We start from the raw sequence: 23,391 nt of genomic DNA, 5'->3' as shown, positions 1-23,391 counted from the left end.
AGCTTCAGTAAAGACACGTCATATTTTCTAATCTATTCACAGAACAGACAACTAAATAATGCAAAATTTATGTAGAACCTTATCGTCACTCCTGTTGTTTATAGCATTCATATATATCCAAATTTGTCAAAAACTAGTCATATTTTTCAATACTTAGTAGAACATTATTGTAGAAATACTTGTGGGGAAAAGTTTGTTAAAAATGACAATACCAATGTAACATTTCAACGCACGCACACACACATTGCTGTCACATTCATTTTACAATTTTGTTGTAATAACCTGGATTAAGGGGAAGGTTGCCTTGGCATTCAACCAATATTGCTGTAACTTGATCACTTATCAATACAATTCATCAACTTCTGCAGCTTTGGTATTGAAAGTGTTGCTGCTTTCATATTTTCTGTGTGTACAAACAAGCAAAGCTTTGATAATGCAAGAAAAATACTGATATTCATGTTCAAAAGTAGAGTAAAAGTAAATTCCAGACACCTGAAATATCTGCTTGATTGTTAGTTACCTCTGTTTCCTGATCATATTTGAACTAGCCTGAACCTTAAGTAGTATACATCAGGATTTTCAAAGTTTATATCCTAAATTGAATTAAAGTTAACCTTTTCTAGATCTATATAGTTAGGAACAATTTTGCATATGAGATATTCACAAAGTTCAGTCTCCTATCTTTAAATCTGATTTTTCTTCTATACAGGATGTATAGTTTTGAAATTTGAAAAGATTTGAATGCTCATTCCTACAATTCCTCATTAGTTGTCAGAAGTGAAATGTATGCGGTTCCCAGGACGAGGGATCAACTCTGTTACATAACTTCAAGTACGTGTGTGTGAGCATGTGTGTCATGACATTTCCCCAAAAGCTGGATTATCTTCTGCTAGAATTTGCAGCTCTGTGTCACCAGTCGCTTTCACCAGTATGAATTGGCACACACAAACACACTGAAAGGGAAGAAGGAAAAAAAAAATATGAAGAAGGCTTTGCATCAAACCATTAAACCAATCTGCTTTCCATTTTAAATCGCCTGTTTTCCTTCTGTAATGAGATCTGACATCCTAATGAGGGGGAGCGAACAGAGAGAGTGATGGAGAGGAGAGATAAGAGAGAGGGGGAACAAGTCCAAGAGAGGAGGGTAAAATGGGTAAAGACAAAAAGGACTGGAGAGATTGAACAGTTACTCCACGTCTTCTAACCAGAAGGCAGGAGAAATTCAAAACTTGTCTTAATGAGAGAAAGTGACACATTCTTAAAATTAAAGAAGAGAGACTCATGCCACATGTCTTCCAGTGTATAAAAGTAATAATTTCCACTTGTGCTGAGGCCGTGCATGTATCTGCCTGTTGCTCATTTTTAAGAAAAATTTAAACAAGACATTTCCAAAACCTCTTTTAAAAAAAATTGGATTTAAAAATGGATGCATCTGATTGAAAAAAAGAAAAAAGCAATCAAAAACAAAACACAATGTTTTATCAACAAATGCCTGACAGATGAGAACATTATTACCCGAAAGCAGGAGGGTAATCAAGGTGGTAATTTGAAATTTGGGGCAATGCAGCAGAGAAAAGAGAGCTAATTTGGATAAGTTGCATGGGGTTATCAGTGTGTGGAACTTACTTATGTGTCACAGTCATTAATGTGATTGTGAATGTGAATTTCCTGCAGAGTGACTGAATGGAGCTGTGTGTGATGGCTGTGTCCAGGTAATTGTCTTTTAACAAAATGTCATGTTTTGTGCACATTAATTTTTAGAGGAATTCCAATTGGTTCTACAAAAAAACACACATGCAGAGGCGCCTCATTTTCACTCTTTAGGTTTAATCCGTAACAATATACAGAAGCTACGAGCAGTACAGTATTGCATTAGTCCACATACAGATCTGAACTATTACGAGGCAGATGATGAAATGGCTGTAAGCACCAATGTCAAACGTTTGCTGTTAATCAATTTCTCGCTGGCTATATAAACATATTAACGACTACATTAAAAGTAAGAGTGTCGCATCAGATTATAAGAAACGTTATTCTCTATTTGGACATAGGCTGTTGAATAAGTCAATGAAGAAAAAGCTGAGTTTAGATAAATGTAATAATTGTTTCATGTTTATCAGTGTCTTTCAGTAATTTCGAGGGGTTGGCAGTTTTTCTGAGAAATGCACTGAGCTGAACTTTCCTGAAGGTTTCGCTGTCCTGTTTCAGGCACTGGGAGGTCGGGAGCTGGTCAAGTGCTACTTAGTTGTCCCAGTACTGTTACACCTTCTGGTGTGACTTTGAAGGTGTCAGCTCCTGTGCAATATTGGAGCACACATTTCTTTTCCTTTTTTTTTTCTTTCTTTTTTTGCATATCATTATTTTTTTGGATGATCATTTCCATCCGAAAGAAGAGTCCTTGCTGGTACTTTTCCTTGATAACATAGCAGAGCCGATCCTTATAGGGGTGACTGTACCTCAGGTGGTAGATAGTCCAATCCAAGTATTAAAACCACCATCTCTGCTTATGGAAGTGTCTTTCAGCAAAACATTTAAGTCACCATTATTTACAATGGCAGGAACCTTGCATGGCAGCTGTCGCTATTGGTGTGAGAATGGATGAATATAACAGACTCACTATATTAAATACTACAACATGTGTTAAGTTATTAAAAAAAACAGCCGTGTAGATGAAGGAATTAGCCATAAATTCAAGCATTTGTATATTTTTATATCATTCAATATGTACATTGGACATGAGAAACAATTGTGATTTTAAGAGTTCTGGTAAAGTGTGGCTACTTGAAAATACACCACAATGAAGTAAGAATCTGAATGAAATGCATGTAAGGCAGACAAAGCAATGGAAATCTTTTGATCATACATCCTGCAATGAGTTCATAATTAGTCACCACTGCTAGAGGATGAACAACTAGAAGTATGGCACATATAGCGTGATTAAAATTTAGTTGGTCAACACATCTACTGTAGTTACTTTGCTCCAATGTGCTGGTTTTTCCGACTTTGTTCTTCTTGACTACAGCCAGAGGCATAAAAGCAAAATGAAAAGTTAGTGCCGTCTTTCATGTTGTGGATTACATGTTGATCGATTGATGATTCGATGGCGTTTTCTCTTTAGTGGCACCAGTTAAAATACTCCATTGTATTAATGAAGTATTTCCATATCAAACATGTAATTAACTTAAATAGCCTTAAGGGAAGGCTTCACTATTTTGGTAAAACTCACTAAGCTACTAGATACTGATGATCGGTAGAAACAGAATATAACATATGTTGGGTGATTAGTGATGTGGTTAGCACTCTGACTTCATACGAAGCTGGTTTGAGTCTAGGTTGGGTTTGGGGGACATTCTCTGGATAGATAGATCAATGGATTCATAGGTGGTGATCTAAATGGGTCAAATTTAGAAAGCTGCAACTGTTATTCCCATGTGTCAAACACATATCCTATCAACATGCACGTATATATACAGTAAGTATCATTATAGTATTTCTTATTGGTATACTGGCTTTTAAAGTTCTAGTATGAACAGTCTCATCAGGACTTTTTATGTTTAATAGTCATGATTTAACAATGATAATGTTCAGTGCAGGTGCTTGGTTAAAGTTAGCAAAGTTATCTCACATAATTTACTTATAGCACCGTAGAGCTAAATCACCATTTCTTTTTATCTATTTTGACCGATCACCCCTTAAATAGTTACTGAGACATTTATGCTGAAAGTTCTCTCCTCTAACTTCAATGTGTTACTCACCATCATCAAATTACATCAGCTTGATTGACCAGAATCAATGTCATCTTGGCCTCTGATCCTGCTGATCTTTCAATGGCCCTTCTGTCTTTTGAGCCCCAGTTGAGAAAAAAAAAAGTGTGGATTTGCACTTCTTTGAAATGAGATGCTCACTCCATTGTGTAAACATTTATGCTGATGAAATGCCCAGACTGTCAAACTCCAGCCAGCTCTCTACTGAAAGACAACATCGAATCACAGTTTAATTGAGAAAGTAAACAAAAATCGTACTAAAGAAGGGGATGAGGGAAATAGGAAAGTGAGCGATTACATTCTCTGCAGCAATCTGCTTTTCGAACTGATAAACTGATTTTGAACAGGCAACCCATCTTTCACCCACAATGCTGTTCAATTTAGAGGGCGACAACTGTTAATAAATTGAATCCAGGCTGAATGATATTGTGGGTTGAACTTGTAGAGAATTTACAGCAAGGTTTTGCTGAAGCCTCAGAAAGCTTTAATTACCACCTCAAAGCATCTGACCTGCTTGACAGATCAGCACAAATCCTTTCCCTCTGGGAAAACACATGGCTCGCCTGAAATATAAGTTGAAGTTAGTCACCCCACACCACTCTCGCCCAGACTACCTCAAAAAGAGCCACAATCACACAAACACAAGGCAGAATCGCATACTCCTTCTGTCCCGTGCTGTCTCACTTTACACAATTAGCATATTCTCAGTTTTATCAACAGTAATGAATTCATAACTGTTGAAAGAAGCATTCATTTATTTCTGTCCTCGGAGATCACACACATTTGAAGTCAGCACAAAACAGCATGTTGATGAAGACAGACTATCTTAATCAAATCGGAAAATATGTTTTATTCATCAATTGCTGCACTGTTTATTTTCCGTATACATTGCACATCACCTTTGTGTCTTCTCCTTATCTCCCTATTATTCATAGTAAACTGTGGCATGTTGGAATAGTTCGTTTGTAGACCTCTCAGAAAGGTCTACAAAGTCTCGTTCAAGCCTTCCTCCTTGTTAACCTATTTCCCAGCCACTGACTTATGTACAGGGGATTGAAATCATGTGTCATCAGACAGTCGTGATGTTAAGAGTAATATTTACGTACTTTGTGACCCACTTGTTTTAATCGCGGTGCTTCAAACAGGCTGATGTAGTTTCCTGATTTAGTTTCTGCGTTCTCGTGACTATAGGCTCTTTTCACAGGGAGATTCTGCAACCGTGCTGCAACAGTGCCGTGAGGAGATTCCCTCTCCCTGTCAACTTTGAGTGGCTCTCACAGAACTAAGAAAACCCTGCCCAGTGTGGGATTTTATACAGCGAGCTGGTTTCCAAGTGTGTAAATTTGCAGTGTGTAACTCATAAATGTGTGTAGCATCAATGCCAGCAGGGCCTGCTTAGAATGTGTCTAATGGGGCAATGATAGTGCAATTTTTATCCATCTACAATGCAAAGTTGCACCTAGTGCAGATTGGTATTTTAAAGGAACAAGGCAGCCTGCATCTACAGGGGTGTGTGTGATTGCAGGACCTGGTGTCCTGCTTTGTGGCGTCCAGCTGTTTCTCTGAGTTATTTTGCTGAGCATGTATGAGTTTACACATGTGGCACAACAGTGGTAACAGAATGATTTACTCCTGAATTATCTCCACAAGGGAGAAAGGATTGATTGATTGAAAAGAAGATGTAACATAGATAGTAGTGTGTACTTTCTTCTTTTTCATACAGGTATGTTTTCATGCAGTGGATTTGTCATTCACTGACTCTCCACAGTCAAAGCTTTTGCACAACTTGTGGATAGGTTTCCTCCAAGTAGTGCTCAGTTGTGAGCACACTTAGCTCATAAAACATAAGATTGAACTCTGATTTATCCAAGGTCTCATGCCAGATATGCCTGTAGCTATTTAAGAGACTAACTGCAACCTCTTTGAACCATGTGTCATGCTTTGTGCTCAGATCACAGTTAGAATAGGGAACGTTGACTTGAACATTGAACACACTCATGTCATTTTTAAAACTAGCTGCATTAGGCTGTGAGCCATGTTTGCTTGTACAGTATTTGTTTGGAGGAGCTTGAGGTGTGCTGGCTCACATCAGTGTGATGTGTCGTGGTTGCATGTCTACATACTGTAAATAGAGAAGTCTCGTCAAGCTTGTAACTAAACAAACTCATCTTTTTATGACATTGACTGTTGTCCCCACACAGCAGGAATAGTTAGCAGCAGCCACTGGCCTGGAGCTCTTGCTGTGTCTAAGTCGCACCGTTGGAGAACAGTCAGGCACCTTGACTCATAGGAGCAAGTGGCGTACAGCTTTCACACTGTAAAACGTTGTGTACTTGATACTGAAAGTGCAGGGGAGGGCATTTGTTTGGATGTGTGCGTGCACGTGTTCGTGTATTTGCATGTGGGTCTTGCAGTGCTTCCAGCTCAGGAACATCAAGAGCTGTGTGTTGGCCAGGAGGCTCTCCCAGGGATAAACATAGGGAGAAACTAATCCTTGCTCTCCGCTGCATCGAAGCACTGTGCGTTCTTGTGTGTGTTTGTGCGATTGCCTTGACATGTGTGTTTCACCCATGGCTGCTGTAGGCACGGTTGCGAACGCATGCTGTTGCATGACCTTAAAGCCTTAGAAAAAGATGTGTTACAAGCATGCACGCTCAGTCTGTGTCAATCACTCGCATATTTAGAAATCCGTGTTTGTGAGCCGCTTGTGTGTGTGTGTGTGTGTGTGTGTGTGTGTGTGTGTGTGTGTGTGTGTGTGTGTGTGTGTGTGTGTGTGTGTGTGTGTGTGTGTGTGTGTGTGTGTGTGTGTGTGTGTGTGTGTGTGTGTGTGTGTGTGTGTGTGTGTGTGTGTGTGTGCGTAAGCGAGAAAGAGACTGTACTGAGGGGTTTTGTGTAATCGTGCTGAGCGCTGAAGCATGTCGAGAGAAAGGACATGTCCTCAGCTCTGATCACAGTCTACTACAACCACAATAGAGAGAGAGAGAGAGAGAGAGGGAGAGATAGAAGGGTGTTAGGGAAGAAAGAGGAAAAACATGAAATGAATGGATGATGGAGACGGGGTGACAGACAAAAAAAATGGCAGCAAAGAGGGTGTAAGCTACACTTAAAAGAGGGAGGGCACTGACTCAAAGAGAACTGTTCAAAAGAAATGTGTGAGAACAAAAAGATTGATGGAGGTAGAGACAAAGAGGGACAGATCCAGAGGAATGCAGAAAGATGTAAAGAGAGAGTAAAGGGCAAGACAGCAATGGAGAAAGAGAAAGTGACAGAGACAGAGTAGTGCTGAAAGAAATGGAGGCATAGATGAAAGAATGAGAAGTTTGGATGTACATAGAAAGCTCGAAGGATTGGCCTGATCCCCCTCTAGTTTTTTTCTTCCTTTCATCATCTCGTTCTCACCCCCTCCCTCTCCCCTTGCTCTCTAAATTCAGCGAGGGCTCCCTCGTCGCAGCAGCCCAAAGAAAAAGTCATCCCTGCTCGGAGCGAGGCGGACCCTCAGCCGACTGGCTAATTGCAGAGGTATCACTGTGTCAAATGACTAATAGAGTTTCCCTTCCCGTTGCTAATCTGCCAGCAGGAGCACAGCCACAATTTGTTTACTATACTCCGAAGCAAGGGAATACAAAGACAGACCCGCCTTTTTATTTCCTCTCAAACACAATTTCACGCTGCCAGAGCGTTATGTGTGAGAGGTGCCACTGGAACGTGCACGTGGGTATATCTGTCTGTTGGAATAAACACACACAAGCATACACAACAAATCTCATGATTTTATGAGACTGTGCAGTGAATTTGTCTTGTGCGGGTTTTTAGCAAATTCATAAAAAAACAACAGAAGAAAACCACTCTCTCTTATAAGCACCATTCATTTGTTTTTACTGTATGGATCCAAACTTAAATTTGGATTTTAAGATTTATTTGTTTCCTGTCTGAAGTTCAAGTCGAGCTGTTCCCTTTTACAGATGTCTCCACAGCAACTCATTGCAACTTGCACTGCGGACTTAGCTAGTCTATACGCTGAATGAACTTCCTGGTGCAACTGGGACGATAACCTGGGGCAAAGTAAAGACTTAAAATGAGGCACCACACAGGAGGGAACGTGCCCTTGCTTGAGGATTTATCAAGGTTTCAATAAGTGTAAAACATTACGAGTAATGCAGGAAAAAAAACATTGATGCATTGAACTCATAGGACATCTTGTTGCACATAAGCAGGCAGCCAAATTCTGATTTACCAACCCGTATCAGCCCCAAAGGTCAAGTCATCAGTCAGAACACACCATTACCAGAGCAAATGATGAATTCAGCAGGGTACCATTTACTTAAACTTGGAGAGGAGGGGAGGGGAGCAGACAAAAGGAATGAGTGCAGAGGAAAATAAAATGCATAAAGAGGCAAAGCGGGGCGGAATACAAAGTAACAGAATGCAAAAACTAAAGGACAGACTAAAACAGTTATTTGGCAGGACATTTTGGGGGGAATTCTCCTCCTACAATCTCTTCATATCACTTTTGCTTTCCTTCTTGTTCCGTTTTCTTCTTCACCTCGTAACTAAGGACATTCCTATTTAGTAGACGTAGCTCAGGCAATAAAAAGAATATGACAGGACATTTCTTTGTGTGTGCCCCCCCCCCCCCCCCTCCCTTTTTTTTCTTTTTCATTATTCTTTTGCTCCAAGGTTCGTCCTATTTGAGTGTCGAGTCACTCGGTGAGTGCACACTGACACTGGTGGTGTTAGCCTAAAGCCTAGGCTGCTAATGAGACGTTCAGAAAGACAGGCACACCACGGACACTGTTTAAAGAGTACAGAAAAGACTGGGATTTGCTTCTGATGGAAGTAACTTTGCTTCATTACCCTCCTATACCCTCTGTTCTGTGCGGTTTTTCTGTCGCTCCCTCCATTGCCTCTTGTTTCTTCCCTTTCTCCTCTGTTGGCTGGCACTTTTTCTTCTAAAATGCTGCACAGTTCTTCACTTTTCAGTTTTTCTTTCTTTTCCCAGGCTCTTTCACTGTGTCTCTGCCTAATTCTTTGGATCCTTGTCAAATTTGAGGCATCAGTAGAGGAGCTCACGCAGTCTTTAGCCTTGTGGGCATTGCATTGACGAGTCTGAAACTTGACTTCTTTGCTGTCTGGCTGGCGAATGACTTTTGTTACCCTGATTTTAGAGCCAAGAAACCGAAATATGCTAATTTGATTCCGTCTTCCAAAATCATTTTTTCGTGTGTGTGCTGCAGCTAATAGTGTTTACCAGACTGTGAGTGAACAAATTTAAACCAGAGATTTAGAAAACATTTGGTGAGGAATAGTTTAATCGGCATTGTGCACCAAATAGGTGAAGCAGATTGTGTGTGTGTGTGTGTGTGTGCGTGCGTGCGTGCGTGCGTGCGTGCGTGCGTGCGTGCGTGCGTGCGTGAGAGAGAGAGAGAGAGATGAAAACGAGTGATAAGGGGGTTGTGAAGGTCAAGTAAATGCCAGCACTCAAGACAGCGCTTAAAGAGCAAGTTTGTTGGTCACATAACGATTAGACGCTCAACTTCAGTGCAAACTAACATCCTCTCGCCTTTTGGTAATTGCGTAAACAGGGTATAACATGTGTAAATGTTAAATGTATATTGTGAGTGTGTGATTTACTTGGTGTGCATTTTCCATTCTGGGAAAGTTTTATAGGATAATTCGAGGAAGTTCATTGGCGTGTGTTAAAGCTTTGGTCAATCACTAGACCACTTCGATTACAAGGGACACTGATTTATAGTTTATCCCCTCATGTACATGTTTATGGTGGTTTTGCATGTGCGTGTTTCATTGTACATATACCTCGGCCCTAATGACAGACGGGATGGAGCTCCCTCTCACAGTCTGTCTCTGTGTTTTTACAGTGAGAGAAATGAGCCCCCCAGACTCACATTAGCACCTTGATATATCACAGATGTATCGCTCCAGCACAATGTGAAGGGACAGTGATAGCTACCGTGCCCCTGCAGGCTGCTTACATCCCCAAAACAAATCCCAGTTCAATTCCCAAGTCACTCTGACGCAAGATAGCTTGGGGTTTTATTTTTTTTATTAATGTATTTTTTAGTCCTTATTGCTCACCAGGCAGATGTCACATTGTGCTGGAAAAAGTTTCCTGAATTGTCCTCTAGCTTCCCACAAATAGCCTTATGAGCAGAGTTTACATTTTTTATTGTATTGGAATGACAGGCTAATGAGTCATTTGAGTGACAAAGCAAACATTGTGTGCAGTATTGAAGTGTTGTGGAAACTGTTGTCACATAGATTTTTTTTACCAGACTACTGTACTTCTCATTCACCATAAAGTGTTTTTGTGATCATGAGTCTGCATTGGTGGCACGCCACTGATTCAGCGAAGACAAACGCCATAGTTTTTACACTTCTGCTGTTTAGTAAGCCTTGGCTAAGGTTATCAAGTGGATTTGATTATATGCTGGCGCTAAGCTGTGATGTCTGAGCTCTTCTTTTCACCTTTTTATTACATTCTTGTATTTGCTGGTATACAACACAAAGCAGAGAAAGACAAGATTCACCAGTCTGTCACTCATATTTAACATTATTTTCTCAGTACTCAAAAACACATTATTATATCAAATAACCACTATATAAGAAGTTGAAGCTACGTCGGAAAGTTTAGTAAATGCACATGCTTATGGCACATTTTATGGTAGCCATAAAATCAAAACAAAGTAAATCCAGGTGTACAAGTCATTAGAGGGTTAATCAAGGGCATGTGGCCAATTTATAATCATTCATATAGAGTGTTTTTTATTAAACATCTGTTCATCTCTATGTTTGCTTTTCTGCCCTGTCTCTCTTCTCTTGTGCTCGTGACCTTGCCCTTCTCTCCTTCTCTCCCCACCTTGACTCTCCTCTGTAGACCTGACCATGCGTGTCCATGACCAGGTCCATGACCTAAGTTATGTCCTCTGTCCCTACTTTCCTACCATAGCACCTTCCTCCCCCGGTGTCGACTCCGCCCCTTTGCAGCGCACAGGAAGTCACGGGACGGGCACAGGAAACTACGGCCGCGGTGGGACCAACAACTACGCCACAGTGGGGCCAGGCTACACCTCGAGTGGAGGTGGTGGGAGTGGAGATGTATACGGCTCAGATCCATATGTGGCGGATCCGTACCGGACCCTGCAGTACTGCCCCTCGGTGGTGGAATCACCCTACAGCAAATCAGGACCGGCCCTGCCGCCCGAAGGAAGCCTTCAACGTTCACCATCCATCGACTCCATCCAGAAAGATCCCAGGTAGGATGAGAGGAGAGGTGGGGCATGTGTGTTGTGTGCACAGATATGCGTGTATCCTTTTCAGTTGTTTCTGGTTCGATGATGCACAAAGTTCTCCAGCTGGTGGAGCACAGGGAAGATTCAAGTTTTTTTGAAATGTCAAACATGACATGTGTGAGCCTCTGCTATATGTTTGCAGATATAATTGCACACGGACAGACAAGTGACTCACTTCAAAGAACCTCACAACAGCTACAACAGGGCTAACATTTAGCCTCATGTTAACCTGACCTCACTGTGGACAATGATCAGTGTTTTGGCTCAGAGATGGTTTCACCTGTATGACTACGATCCTAAAATACATTCAACTGTCAGAGTATGATGTGGTATACACTTTGGATTAGTGCACGTTTTGGATCAAAACTTCTCATATAGAATAAAATAAGACTAAGACATGTTCACAGGAGAAACAACGCAAAACTGCATTTGAAATATGCTTGTTTGTTTCTATTCTGGACTCTAACTTCAGCAATGAAGTGGCACCAGTGGACTGGGCCTTGTTACTTGTTTTGCTTTTGCCATCTGAACAATGAACATTGAAACTGAAACTAGCAAATGGTAACAGTCCCGGTTTTGAACAGCATGGATTCAGGATTAGATCACGTTTTAACATCAACAGCTCTTCACTATGAAATGGCAACAGTATCACAGGTGCTCTAAACAACAAAAAGCATAGAAATGTACTTATGTTGCTGATAATGTGCGACCAGCAATAATGGTAGCAAAATATTTAAATAGTAATAAAAAGATTTGAATATTCACTTACCAAACAGAAGACATTACACAGCTTAAAAAGTAAAAAAAATAGATAAATAAGAATGTCACAGTATTTTTACTCTGCTCCAAACTGTTCATTTACAGTTATTTTTTGACATGATTACTTCTTGATTGCGACCAGCGACCTCTTGAAGGCATTGGCATGGAGAAGTTATTGTATAAATTATTGTGAATGAGTCAAATTCAATATGTGGGCTTATAGGGGAAAGACCTGGAGAAGTCTGGAGTGTTACAGGCCATTAGGATCTGGCACTTCTCTCTCTTGAGAGTGAACCCAGGCAGAGAACAGCTTTTAAGGATATCCGAAAAAACACAGACATGTTTTCTTCCAGACAAGCTACCGGGATCAGCACACTTCCTCAGGCCAAGATTGTTCAGAGTGATCTATGAAAATCCAGTTGGGTCTTTTCTGTAACCACTCTCCTTTTTTACTTTGTTGTGGTTCACTGTTTTATTGAAAATGTTGTGTATCGTGTGTAGAAACTGCGTACCCCACCACCACGCATGATGTTATTTAAAGTCTCAACAGCATTAAACAGTTTGATATCGCATTGCTCTACCACCAAAGTAGACATTTTTGGTACAATTTAGTGTTATCTCTGAATTTAATATCTGAAGAAATAAACTAAGAAGAGCATAGAGTTGTTTCAGTCACACGCCAGTTGCTTCAGAAGTTCTTTTTTTTTTTGCCTCCCTTAGTCTCACGCTGTGTGTTAAAGAGTCCTACTGGGCTGTGATCACTTCCATCCTCTTGTCTACACAATTAAGCAAAGCCCCCTCTTCCCTCTTTATATATATATATATATATATATATATATATATATATATATATATATATATATATATATATATATATATATATATATATATATATATATATATATATATATATATATATATATATATATATATATATATATATATATATATATATATATATATTTCACAGGACTCTTGATGTATAATTCCTTTAATTACAGAGTGAGAGGGACTGCGACGTGTGGATCAAGTCTCAGCAGCAGCTGTCAATAACAGGAGAGAAGCAGTATGAGAGAGAGAGAATAGATGAAAGAACAGGAGAGGAAGAGACAAGGAAGGGAGAGAATTATTGAAAACAATGGCAGAAAATGTAAAGAAAAGAGAAACATAAAAAAAAAAAAAAAACATCAACGACAGGTCCACAGTCAGATGAACACAATCCTCCCCTCTGGACAATATTCAGTGGCGTGACGATATCTGAAATATCTCACCGATAATGAGGCCACCATGGTTTCTTATTAATGCAGTCTGATTGATTCAACAGACTTGTTTCACACAAACACGTCTAATATTTCCACTCAGCGAAGTTTGGAACAAATTTTGTTAATTGAACTGGACTCCCTGAAATGTTTGGTCAGACATTGATTGAGTTTAGTTGTTTTCATCCGAACAGCCTCACAATGTTTGGAGACCTTCAAATGTTGACTGCACAGACAATACTTGGTTATTGCAGCTAAAGGTAGATAGTACTTCATGTTGTACTACGTGAGCACCTCAGGGCTGTGAAAAGCTTTTTAGTCACACAGTTGCAATAGTGAACAAGTTTCATGAGAAAGATATGGAATCACTAAGATTAAATAAAAAACAGTTTCACATATTGTACGTGATGCTCAAATATGAGGAAAGAAATCAGTCGGCAGCTTTATTATCTATTGATACAAGCCTGACTGAGTTACTGGGTGGTGTAATGGTTATAACATGAACCTGACAGCCATTAAAATCCTCTATTTAAGTCTAGCCTTTCTATGTGGATTTGTTTTATGGATTTTGTTGTATGGGTTTATTTGAGCACGTCACACCCAAAAGTTAGTTTTACAACTTGTTTTGTTTCTGAAAAGAAACAATGTTTTCAACGATACTGCATCCCCATCATCAACATCCTCCTCATCATTGCTGGAGTCAGGGTGCTCCTGCCAGTGACCGGCACTGGCACCCAACTTTCCCATTAATGGAGTTGCCTGCAGAATATCATCAAAATTCTAACATGTTTGCTCTCATTGGAATTTTTCATTCTCCAGTTTAGAAGGCCAATCCACAAATACATATGTAAACTTTTGCCTGTAGTGAATTTTAATGACTTGAAAAGGCATTTGCTCGAACTTCAGTCAATATTCGAACTTTATTTCTCACCAATTATATAATGTCAAGAACATTTGCAACAGTGTGTGTTCACAATCACACAACACTGATATTCACACACACACACACAAACACACACGCACACGCAATTTAGGAACCATTTGACCTGAAACACATTCTTTTTTGAACATTGAAACTATACACAGAAATAGATATTCTCACTTTGTTAACCACTTCATCACTGTGCAGCATCTGTGAGCAGAGTAGAATTCCATATATATTATGGTATAACCTGGAACTTAGTGTTCAATAGAATATTCATTACTCAGGCAACTTTTGAAATCAAGCCAATGGAGGTGTTGATTAGGAGGTTTGAAGTACATTCAGTTTCCAGACACTCTCAGGCATAAACACGCTGCTCTCTTAACTGTAGAAACAAAAAGTGTTTTGTTTTGGCCCACCGGAGTCATTAGCGCACTTACTTTTATGCACAAGCACACATAAGAGATTACTTTGTTTCCATTACTGCTTCAGGCATTGTACACTTACGTGAGCAGACATTAAGCTTGTTTTTGCTGCTTTTGCACTTCATTTTAGAAAATCCAACAACAAAATTTCACAACATTTTGTAACTAATTCCAATCCAACATAAAGCAGGCTGTTTCTTTGTTGCACCCTGCAGAGTTTAATAAATCCTTACTTAATTAGAAGCTTCATAGTTATTCATGAAAACTGTTAAGTGTTTTTACTATTTGAAGCTTAGTGGTGCAAGAATATTTTAGACCCAGCTTGTTGTATGCCTTTATTCATTTTGGCAAACTTGAGCTCCACAGGTAGCCAAAGAACCTAAACCTTGACAAAAGAGTGTCATAGTTATTGCATTTTCTTGTCCTTGATGAAGTTTGTCTTAAAGGCTTGTGATTTCAATAATAGTATTGGGATAAAAAGAGAAAAAGGAATGCATCAGTAATATGAAAATACCTTTTTTTTACAGTATATATTTACACTGGCATATGTATATTACAAACTATGTCTGATACTTGCTCACTCAGTGACGTTCATTTAAATTTTCCATCATGCTAATGGTTCTTTATTAATTTCCGTCAGGCCATTCGAGTCAGCATAATTTGTGATTTGATTAATTCCTAAAAATCCTGATCTGTTTATATGCAGTCATTTTTCACTCTTCTTAATAATACAGAATTAAAGCTATGTGTTACATTCCGCTTTGTCAGGAGGTTAAATGGCCTCCTACTCAAACTTCACTCTCTCTCCCTCTTGCTGTAATTGGATCTAGTTGAGCTAACATGAAGTGCTAAATGGGTTAGCAGCTATTAGAGACAAGGAACACTGTGAGTGGGGGCAGAGGTTATATCTGCCTGCTACTCTGTGTGCGTGTGCGTGTGTGTGTGTGTGTGTGTGTGTGTGTGTGTGTGTGTGTGTGTGTGTGTGTGTGTGTGTGTGTGTGTGTGTGTGTGTGTGTGTGTGTGTGTGTGTGTGTGTGTGTGTGTGTGCTCGTGCAAGCATGCGTGTGCGTATTGCACAGGCATTGCTCATATTGTAAAGACTTACGGTAAGTGCATTATTGAGACAAAAGTACTATCCAAATGAGAAATGAAGTTTAAAGTTGCAGGAAGTCTTTGGGCAATAAATGCAAATCAGTGTATTTCCTGTAAAGTCCTGGTGAAAAAACAAGGTGCATTCAGAGCAGTCTGTGATTTTATAATCACGCATAGTCAAAGTCGACCTTGCACACCGTATAGTTTGCAGTGTCTGTACATCCAGTAACACAGCTGGAGGCCATTACAGTTGCAAAGAAGTGGGTATGAGAGGCCAGAGGTGATGACAGCGACACAAAGAGAAAACTCAATAACCGCTAATGGATGGGAGTGAGGAGAGAAGGAAGAGAGGGAGATAAGATGGATGAGGGAGGGGAAGAGGGAATTAGTAGAAGATGAAGCAGAAGGGAATGAGGCAGGAGGATGAATAGTATCAGCAGAGGGGGCAGAAAGAGAATATTGTTTTCACAAAAAAACTGGTCTGACAAGACTAAAATGGACAATGGTAGACCCCAAGATATAAATCAGATCGAGGTGAATATATTGAAGAGCAGCAGATAAGAAGTGCAGAGATCAGCAGAGTATATCGTGATGATGTTGAGTGTCTCCCTTCTTTTTATTTGTGTGTTCCCTTTAAAACTCTCACTGTGGGAATAACTTTTCTCCCCACTTGGGTTTCCTTCTTAAAATGAATAATAAACACTATATGGGTAGGGAGATGGTGAGAAACTTGCAGAACCAACAAAGGAAGGCTGGAAAGGAAATTCAAAAACCAATAAAGAAAAGGGGGTAAAGCAGGAACAAATAAAGAGAATTTGCTAATCTTAAGAGAGAAAGCAAAGCACAGACAGACATTTGTTGGGAATAGTGGTATACCTTGAAAGATTGAGAACGAACGAAGGGAGTGCTCGTGCAAAGCCTGGAGGGACAGAGAGATGAACATTAACTCGGTGAAGGAGGGAATTAGGAAGCAAGGAGGTGGAGGGGTGGAGTGGGGGCAGTGGTTATTGTTCCAAGCCTGGGGAGTTTAGGAGGCATTTAATAGTGCAAAGAAACATTGTAAAGGGAGAGGTGCATTAGGTGAGGGGAATTCACCGTGTTGTAAAAATAATGAGGATTGACAGGAAGAGAAGCAGTAGCAGCGTGAAAAAAACACTACTCCGGTATTGTTTCAGCTGTGGGAATGAGTTTGACTTATCTAATCAAACACACAATCAGCCTGAAACAGACACAGCACTTAAGATACATCAAACTCTTCCAATATAAATTTCACTCTCATGTACATTCCTTTCCACAGCTCTGATCATGGAGGAATGCTTATATTTGTAGTAATAGTTGATATCGTTATGTTCTTTAATTGTGATTCATTTTAAGCTTATTGCTATAACATCACATTTTATTTAATGTTGGACATTTAGGGGATAAAGCTATATATCTGCTAAAACAGATGTAAAACATCCATTGTACAACAAATACCCTTTTGCCCCCTGTTATTTGCAAGATATAATTGCGGCTGCTGACATGAATTTTCTATTGAGCATTTCCTGATATGATGTGACCTGGTGTGACATGCCATTGTCACTGGTCACCATTTATTTTCAGTGTTTGCTGGTTCTCAACGGCAACACATCACTCTATTAATGGAAATAGTGCAGTGGTCAGCGGTGACTGTGTGTACAAGTGCTTTATCTGTTGGCCCGTGAATGGGTACTGTGGGTGACTGTGTGTGTTTGTTTGCATTCAAGGCGACATACAAGACTGCATTTGTGCCTGTGTGCATTGTGCAGTGTGTTATATATTTTAAAGTACAATAGCTTGTTATTGCATGTGTATTTGAGTGTGCTGAGGAAAGCAGAAAGACAAAGTTATCATGATGGGACTGCTATTGTTGTCTGTTGAGCTCTGTTTGGCTTTATTCAATAACATGTGTGATATAGACACAAAGGATCTCAGTTCCTTTAATAAAACCATTGTCTGTCTGTGTAAGCACTTTGCTCATTGTATGTAGTCATAGGTTATCTGTGACGACAGACAGAACAGCTGCTTCAGATGGAAATTGAGACGCTGGCAGGCTGCGCTGAGCCTCTGTGTCTCTGAGTGAGTGTGTGGCAGGTCTTGGCCACAGGATTACATTCAGACAGGAGATCCCACACTCACTTAAGTGTAAGTAAGACCCACACTCGTCCACTGGACACAGTTCACTATGTGAAGCATCTGGAGATTTCTGTTGTGTAAACTGAAAACACATTATGCTGCCCTCATGTTTACTTGGTACCAGTGGAGTAGATTCTTGATTTTAATGCAGTGTAGTTCAGTTGTATTGCCTAGACACATACATTTCTATGACGCATTTTCTTTTCCTCCCTCTTTTCCTTGGTTGGCTTGATTTCCTCGAGCCACACTTTTTAATCACTCATACATGTGATACCTGCACACCCACACAGCCCACTGCACTTTTGCTTTTTGGAGGAGTCCCAACTCACAAAGTCAGTTTTCATGAGAAATATTTAAGTTTGAATGAAGTTTCCATCTGATGTTACAACAAAACTGTGAGATGCCAGTAAGTAGTGCTTTCAGCAGTTTCTCTATCGAACTGAAAGAAATCTTCTTGTGCTTCAAATTTCATAAAACGTGATGCCAAATTGCCTCACAGTTATGAAGATAACCTACTCAGTTAATCTCAGGTTTATTTGAGATGCAAAACAGATCATCCTAAAAGGCATAGACAGAGTTTATCAGGGGACCCATAGAAACAATGGTTTGGTTGAAGCACTTCAGCACAGCGGACAGAGACACAAAGAGACTGAAAGCTTCAGCACCATGGAGAGAGACAAGAAGGTTGTGACTTCAAATGCTGCCGTTTATTATCATTTGTTCGAACAGCTAAATATAAAGCAACCATTCATCCATCTTCAATATCACTTTATCCAACTTTGTCTGACAGAAGTGATGGAGCATACCTCACCCTGTACAGGGCAGCAGTTCAAACACAGAGAGATTGTAATTACAGGCAACTTAAGAGTTTCAAATAACTGTCAACGCACTGGACACTGGAGTACTCATGCATGCATACAAAAATCATGCATGCAGTGAGAACATGCAAACTCAGACCCCCCAGCACACACTCAAACAGTGAATTCTCTCGCTGTGAAGTGAGTGTGCCAATCAATACATCATTAACTTACGTAATCACTCAAGCATTACATTATTGTGTTAATGCTGTTCATCAGTACTTATATAGGTTTCACACCTTTATTGATAATAATACATTATACAGAATGAACTCTCACTATCTGTTGTTGTTCCCAAAAAAAAAAATATGCAAAATTTGATATTTTTTAGATACAGCACATAGAAAGAAATGGATTTCACTACTATTATAAATGCATTAGAATTACATTTACATACCCGCTGCCTGGAAATGTTACAGCATTGGCAATGTTACAGCATTCAACACAGACCACCAATAACAAAACCTTCACTACTACACAAGCAGGGCAAGACAGACGAAAGAGGCCATAAAAGCCTTTTTGCCCCCTGTTATCTATCTGTGTCTTCGTCAGACATTGAAGAAATGAGAAAATGAAAAGGGAAAAATTGAAATGTCAATAAAAGAAAGATGAAGGAATGGGTGGGTAACCGAGTGTCTTAGGTAGAGACAGCAAAGGAAGAAGGACAGGGAGGTTCTCAGAGCCACAGTGATTGGGTGAGCAAGGGATTTAAAGAAAGAGAAAGACAGGAGAGAGAGAGAGACGGATAGAGGAGAGAGGACACACTCTATTGGCTCTCAGCACGGCCCAGGGGCAATTTCCTCTCCACATGAGAAATGCATGCTGGGATATGGAATCACCTCCAAGGGAGGGTAATGATGCATTGCCAGAACCTTGGTCCTGAGGCACAGCTGTGTGTGCGTGTGTGTGTGTGTGTGTGTGTGTGTGTGTGTGTGTGTGTGTGTGTGTGTGTGTGTGTGTGTGTGTGTGTGTGTGTGTGTGTGTGTGCGTGTGTGTGTGTGTGTGTGTGTGTGTCCTGGCCGTCATCCCTGCCTTTTCTGGGTAAATTGCCCATTGTAGTTATTTCCCGTTTTCTGAGGTGGCCTATCTGTTTGTATGGGTGTGTGTCTGACCTTGGGAAAATCACAATCCCGTGTGTCTGCCTTCTCTCTGCTGTGATGAGTCCTAAAGCCGAGGCCTTGGCGACGCAAGGTTGACCCAACAGAGGCAGACTGGTAAATGTGTTTGAAGCTTTCACTGCTTAGTTACACAAAAACACATTTATATAAACATTAACATTTAGGTGTAAAGATAAATACATAAAAAGAAAAGTAGAGACTAAGTTTAAAGTTGAGCTGATGCGTTGACAGATATATTTTGTTTTGGTGCTTGAGGAATATTTTCTTGGTGCGAATGAGAGGAAGAAAGAGGGCGATAGTCTGTAATGTTTTTAGTTCAATCATTACATTAATGCAACCACAGTCTTTAACAATTTTCAGTTATCATTTGTCAAATGTTCTAATTCTTACACAGGAAATCAACATGCACAATAATGTACAGGCTTAGAACAGTGGATATTAGATGATCTCCTGTGTGGCAATAGATGCTTTCCCTTTCTCCTCCTCTTCACACCATCTCTGAGCGGCTCTGTCTCCTGACGCTGCTGGCATTTGGGAGGGATTATGGGAAAATGTCACACCAGCAGAATTACTGTATATCTTCTCCCCTCCCCACGCCTCAGTTCACCTCGCCTTCTCTGCAGCTCATGCTTGAGGGCAACACAGCCTTCCTGTCCTGCTGCCTCCAGAGCCAATGACACACTGGTTGGAACATGCAGTAAAATTGCAAGACCAACCAGCTTCATATTGTCTGTGGATCCCAAGTACATTCAATAAACATTTACTAACTGGTATCCAAGATAAGTGTAATCAGTCCTGCAACAGTAGCTAAAATATGTCTGCCATTATATTATCTTTAATACATCTGTACCTAAGTGGAGTCAGTGAGTGAGGAACATGAACGATTTTTTTCAGGAAGCAGTTACCCAATTGGACTGCCTGACTGTCTATGCAGCTCACAGCCAAATGAATTCAGACATACAAAAAACAATCAGTCTAAAACAAAGTTAAGCCGAAGGTTAATTAAAACTTATAGATTGGCCTCGAGGTTAGAGAACTTTTCTTGGAATCGGACGTTTGGCCGATGTGTTATCACTGTGGGCCCCTGAGCACCGACCCCCGGCTCACCTACTCCCCAGGTCCCATGATGACAGCCCACTGCTCCTGTTAACAGGTAGGAGTAATAATCAAAGGCATGGAATTCGGGCAGTGGTGGCCTAGAGGCTAGAAAAGTGAACTTGGGATCAGGAGTTCTCAGGTTTGATTCCCACGGCAGACAGATTGCCACTATGACTCCATGAGCAAGACTCTTGACCCCCATCAGCTCCGCGGAGCACCCGAATGTGGCTGCCCACTGCACCTTAGAAATAGGGTGGATAAATCAGTTAATCAGCGTTGAGGGGCTTGCTCTGGAGCTCAATGTGATGGTGAGTGTATCAACAAGTGTTCACTTTTCCCACCTGAATCGTTCACTAGTCCACAAACATTGTTACAAGCTCTAACCTGTAAACTGTCACTCTGAGGTCATTTAACGTCAGAACAACTGAATGTTGATGTCCTTTAAATGTAAATGACTGATCACATGATCAGCACTGTAGTTATTGATGATTTCAATAATGTTGCATATTGTTTAGTTTTAATGGCACACGTTCAATTAGTTAGTTTGTTAGATAGTTTTCAAACTTAAATTTTGGGGTTTTATGTTGCTGATTTTGAATGTTTTCAAATGAAAGTGATTAGCATCACATTAAACATGATAATCATAACAATGCATTAGTTTACATTTGCGTTTTGTTTGCCATAAAATGCTCGCGTCTGAAGGTGAAAGTGAAAACCCTCCAGTGTTTCATACCGAGTCCAGCCATGTGTACAGGCTTTGTCCTCGTCTTGTCTCCGATGAACACGGTGCAATTACCATTATCACCCTCCTGCGACAGTGACAGAGATTGTTTTTTTTCCTTGCTAAAGTCCCAACTCAGCACTATTAATGTCACATCCAGAGAAATGTATCTCATCTCTAATTATCATTTTTATTAACATCGTCTCTTGACATTAATGTCAAGCAGCCACTGCTATCTTTGCTCAAGACTCGCTCTTCCATGGGGCTGCAGAAGTTAAGGTCAGCGAGCTGTATATCTCTTGAGCAGGAGAGGGATCTTGACCTTTCAGCTTAGTTGCTTGCAGGAAATCAAGTATTGAGTTCTTGTTATTGGACCCTGTGGGACTCAGTAATGATCAGAGAGCTAAAAAAAGAAAAGAAAAAAAAAAACTGCAAAACTTAGGAGGATGGGTACAAGAGGTGAATGCACGAAAGTAGTAGAATGCATTGAAAAAGGGAAACAAGTTTCCAAAATAAGCTTTGTTGTGGAAAATATGAAAATGGGCTCATATCTGTTGCGGTGTTGGAAATTAGAACAATAGTTCTTTGTTGTATGTGATTACATGTGGCCCTGCTGCCTTGTCGATACTCGCCAGCTCCAGAGGTATGAAAACACCTGCGTGTTACAATCATCTCGTAATTCATCCCTGTGGAAGGCCGCTTACTGAAATAAAACACTTAAATGCCTACTCATTCTCACACATGCCCACAGAAAATTCATACCAATATTGTCCCTAATTTAAATTTCCCATTTGGCATCCTAATTAAAGAAGACTGACTCACAGGTATGTTGCCAAGCACTTCATGAGGATTAAACGGAAGCGACTGGATGGAAGTGGGTTTCAAAAATTTAACAAAAAATAAATTGATTATCAATTTTGTTATCTCAAGCTGAGGCCGAACGTAGAATATCAGACACATTTGGACTGGTTTTGCTTCCTATTGCATTATCTTTTTAAGATTTTGCTTTGATTTCTGGCAGCAAAAGACATCATTTTGACACTTGCATTTACTAGAAGTGGCAAAGTGTGTGACTGGATTATACTTTTATGTAAAGAAAGCATACAATATATGAAGAATGACAAGCCTCATTAGCATTTCAACTTAGAAGATCACTTCAGCTTTGAAGGGAATGCAGTTTGTCTGAGTGTGTAGGATGTATAGAAGTTGGTTTGCGACTTGCAAGGTCCTTACCACACACCTACTGAGTGCACTTGAGCTGGCCTCTTAATACCTCAGGTGCACCAGAGGAGTTGCTTTGTTAACACACGACTAGGTGTTGTGAAAAGCAAGATGCTCTTGGAGAAGACTATTCGCTGGATTGTGTTCAGGGTTAGCAATTGCCATCAAACTCCTAAGTAGGGATTTGCTGTGTGAGGAATAGGAAATCCCCAGTAATTAAAGCAAAATGTTTAATTGTAATATAGGAAAACATAAAAACACAGTCAAAATTTTGCAACAGATCAATGTACTTTGTTAACATCCTGAAGCTTTACTTTTAATAGAATTAATTGAAAGCATATCTTGTGAGGTATTAGGTGTAATCTTCTCAGACCATGTAGGATCACATTAACTCTGACTAGATGATGGCTTGTGTGTGACTAGCACTAGGAGCTGCAGCTGTCTTTTCGTCCATGATAATATCCAAATACTTAAGTTGAATGTGATTTTGTATGCCTCAGTGGAGGGTTAGTTTGTTTTTTACCTAGTTTTAATAAAAAACTAAAAAAAAATTTAAATCAAGTACTGCCAAAATGTGCTTTAAAACTCCAGTTTGCTTAAGACTGTTGTCTGATGGCTCTGTAGCACTGACTAGTGGTGGGCAGCTGCATGACAATAAGTTGCCTTGCATAGGGATGAAAAACTGCTTGGTTTA

General features: G+C 40.1%; 1 protein-coding gene across 1 annotated transcript in view; it reads left to right on the top strand.

Annotated features, from left to right (window-relative positions):
- ctnnd2a (catenin (cadherin-associated protein), delta 2a) overlaps window positions 1–23,391 on the top strand; it is a 144,067-nt gene that overhangs the window by 16,404 nt on the left and 104,272 nt on the right. The window contains exon 7 of the mRNA XM_080489850.1: window positions 10,657–11,035. Coding sequence (XP_080345976.1) covers window positions 10,657–11,035 — 379 coding nt within the window. The remainder of the gene's footprint in view (window positions 1–10,656; window positions 11,036–23,391) is intronic.

Source organism: Lipophrys pholis (assembly GCF_963383615.2).
Source record: "Lipophrys pholis genome assembly, chromosome: 20".
NCBI classification, from domain to species: domain Eukaryota; kingdom Metazoa; phylum Chordata; class Actinopteri; order Blenniiformes; family Blenniidae; genus Lipophrys; species Lipophrys pholis.
The sequence above is the reverse complement of the archived record's forward strand: the minus strand, read 5'-3'. Positions and strand labels throughout refer to the sequence as shown.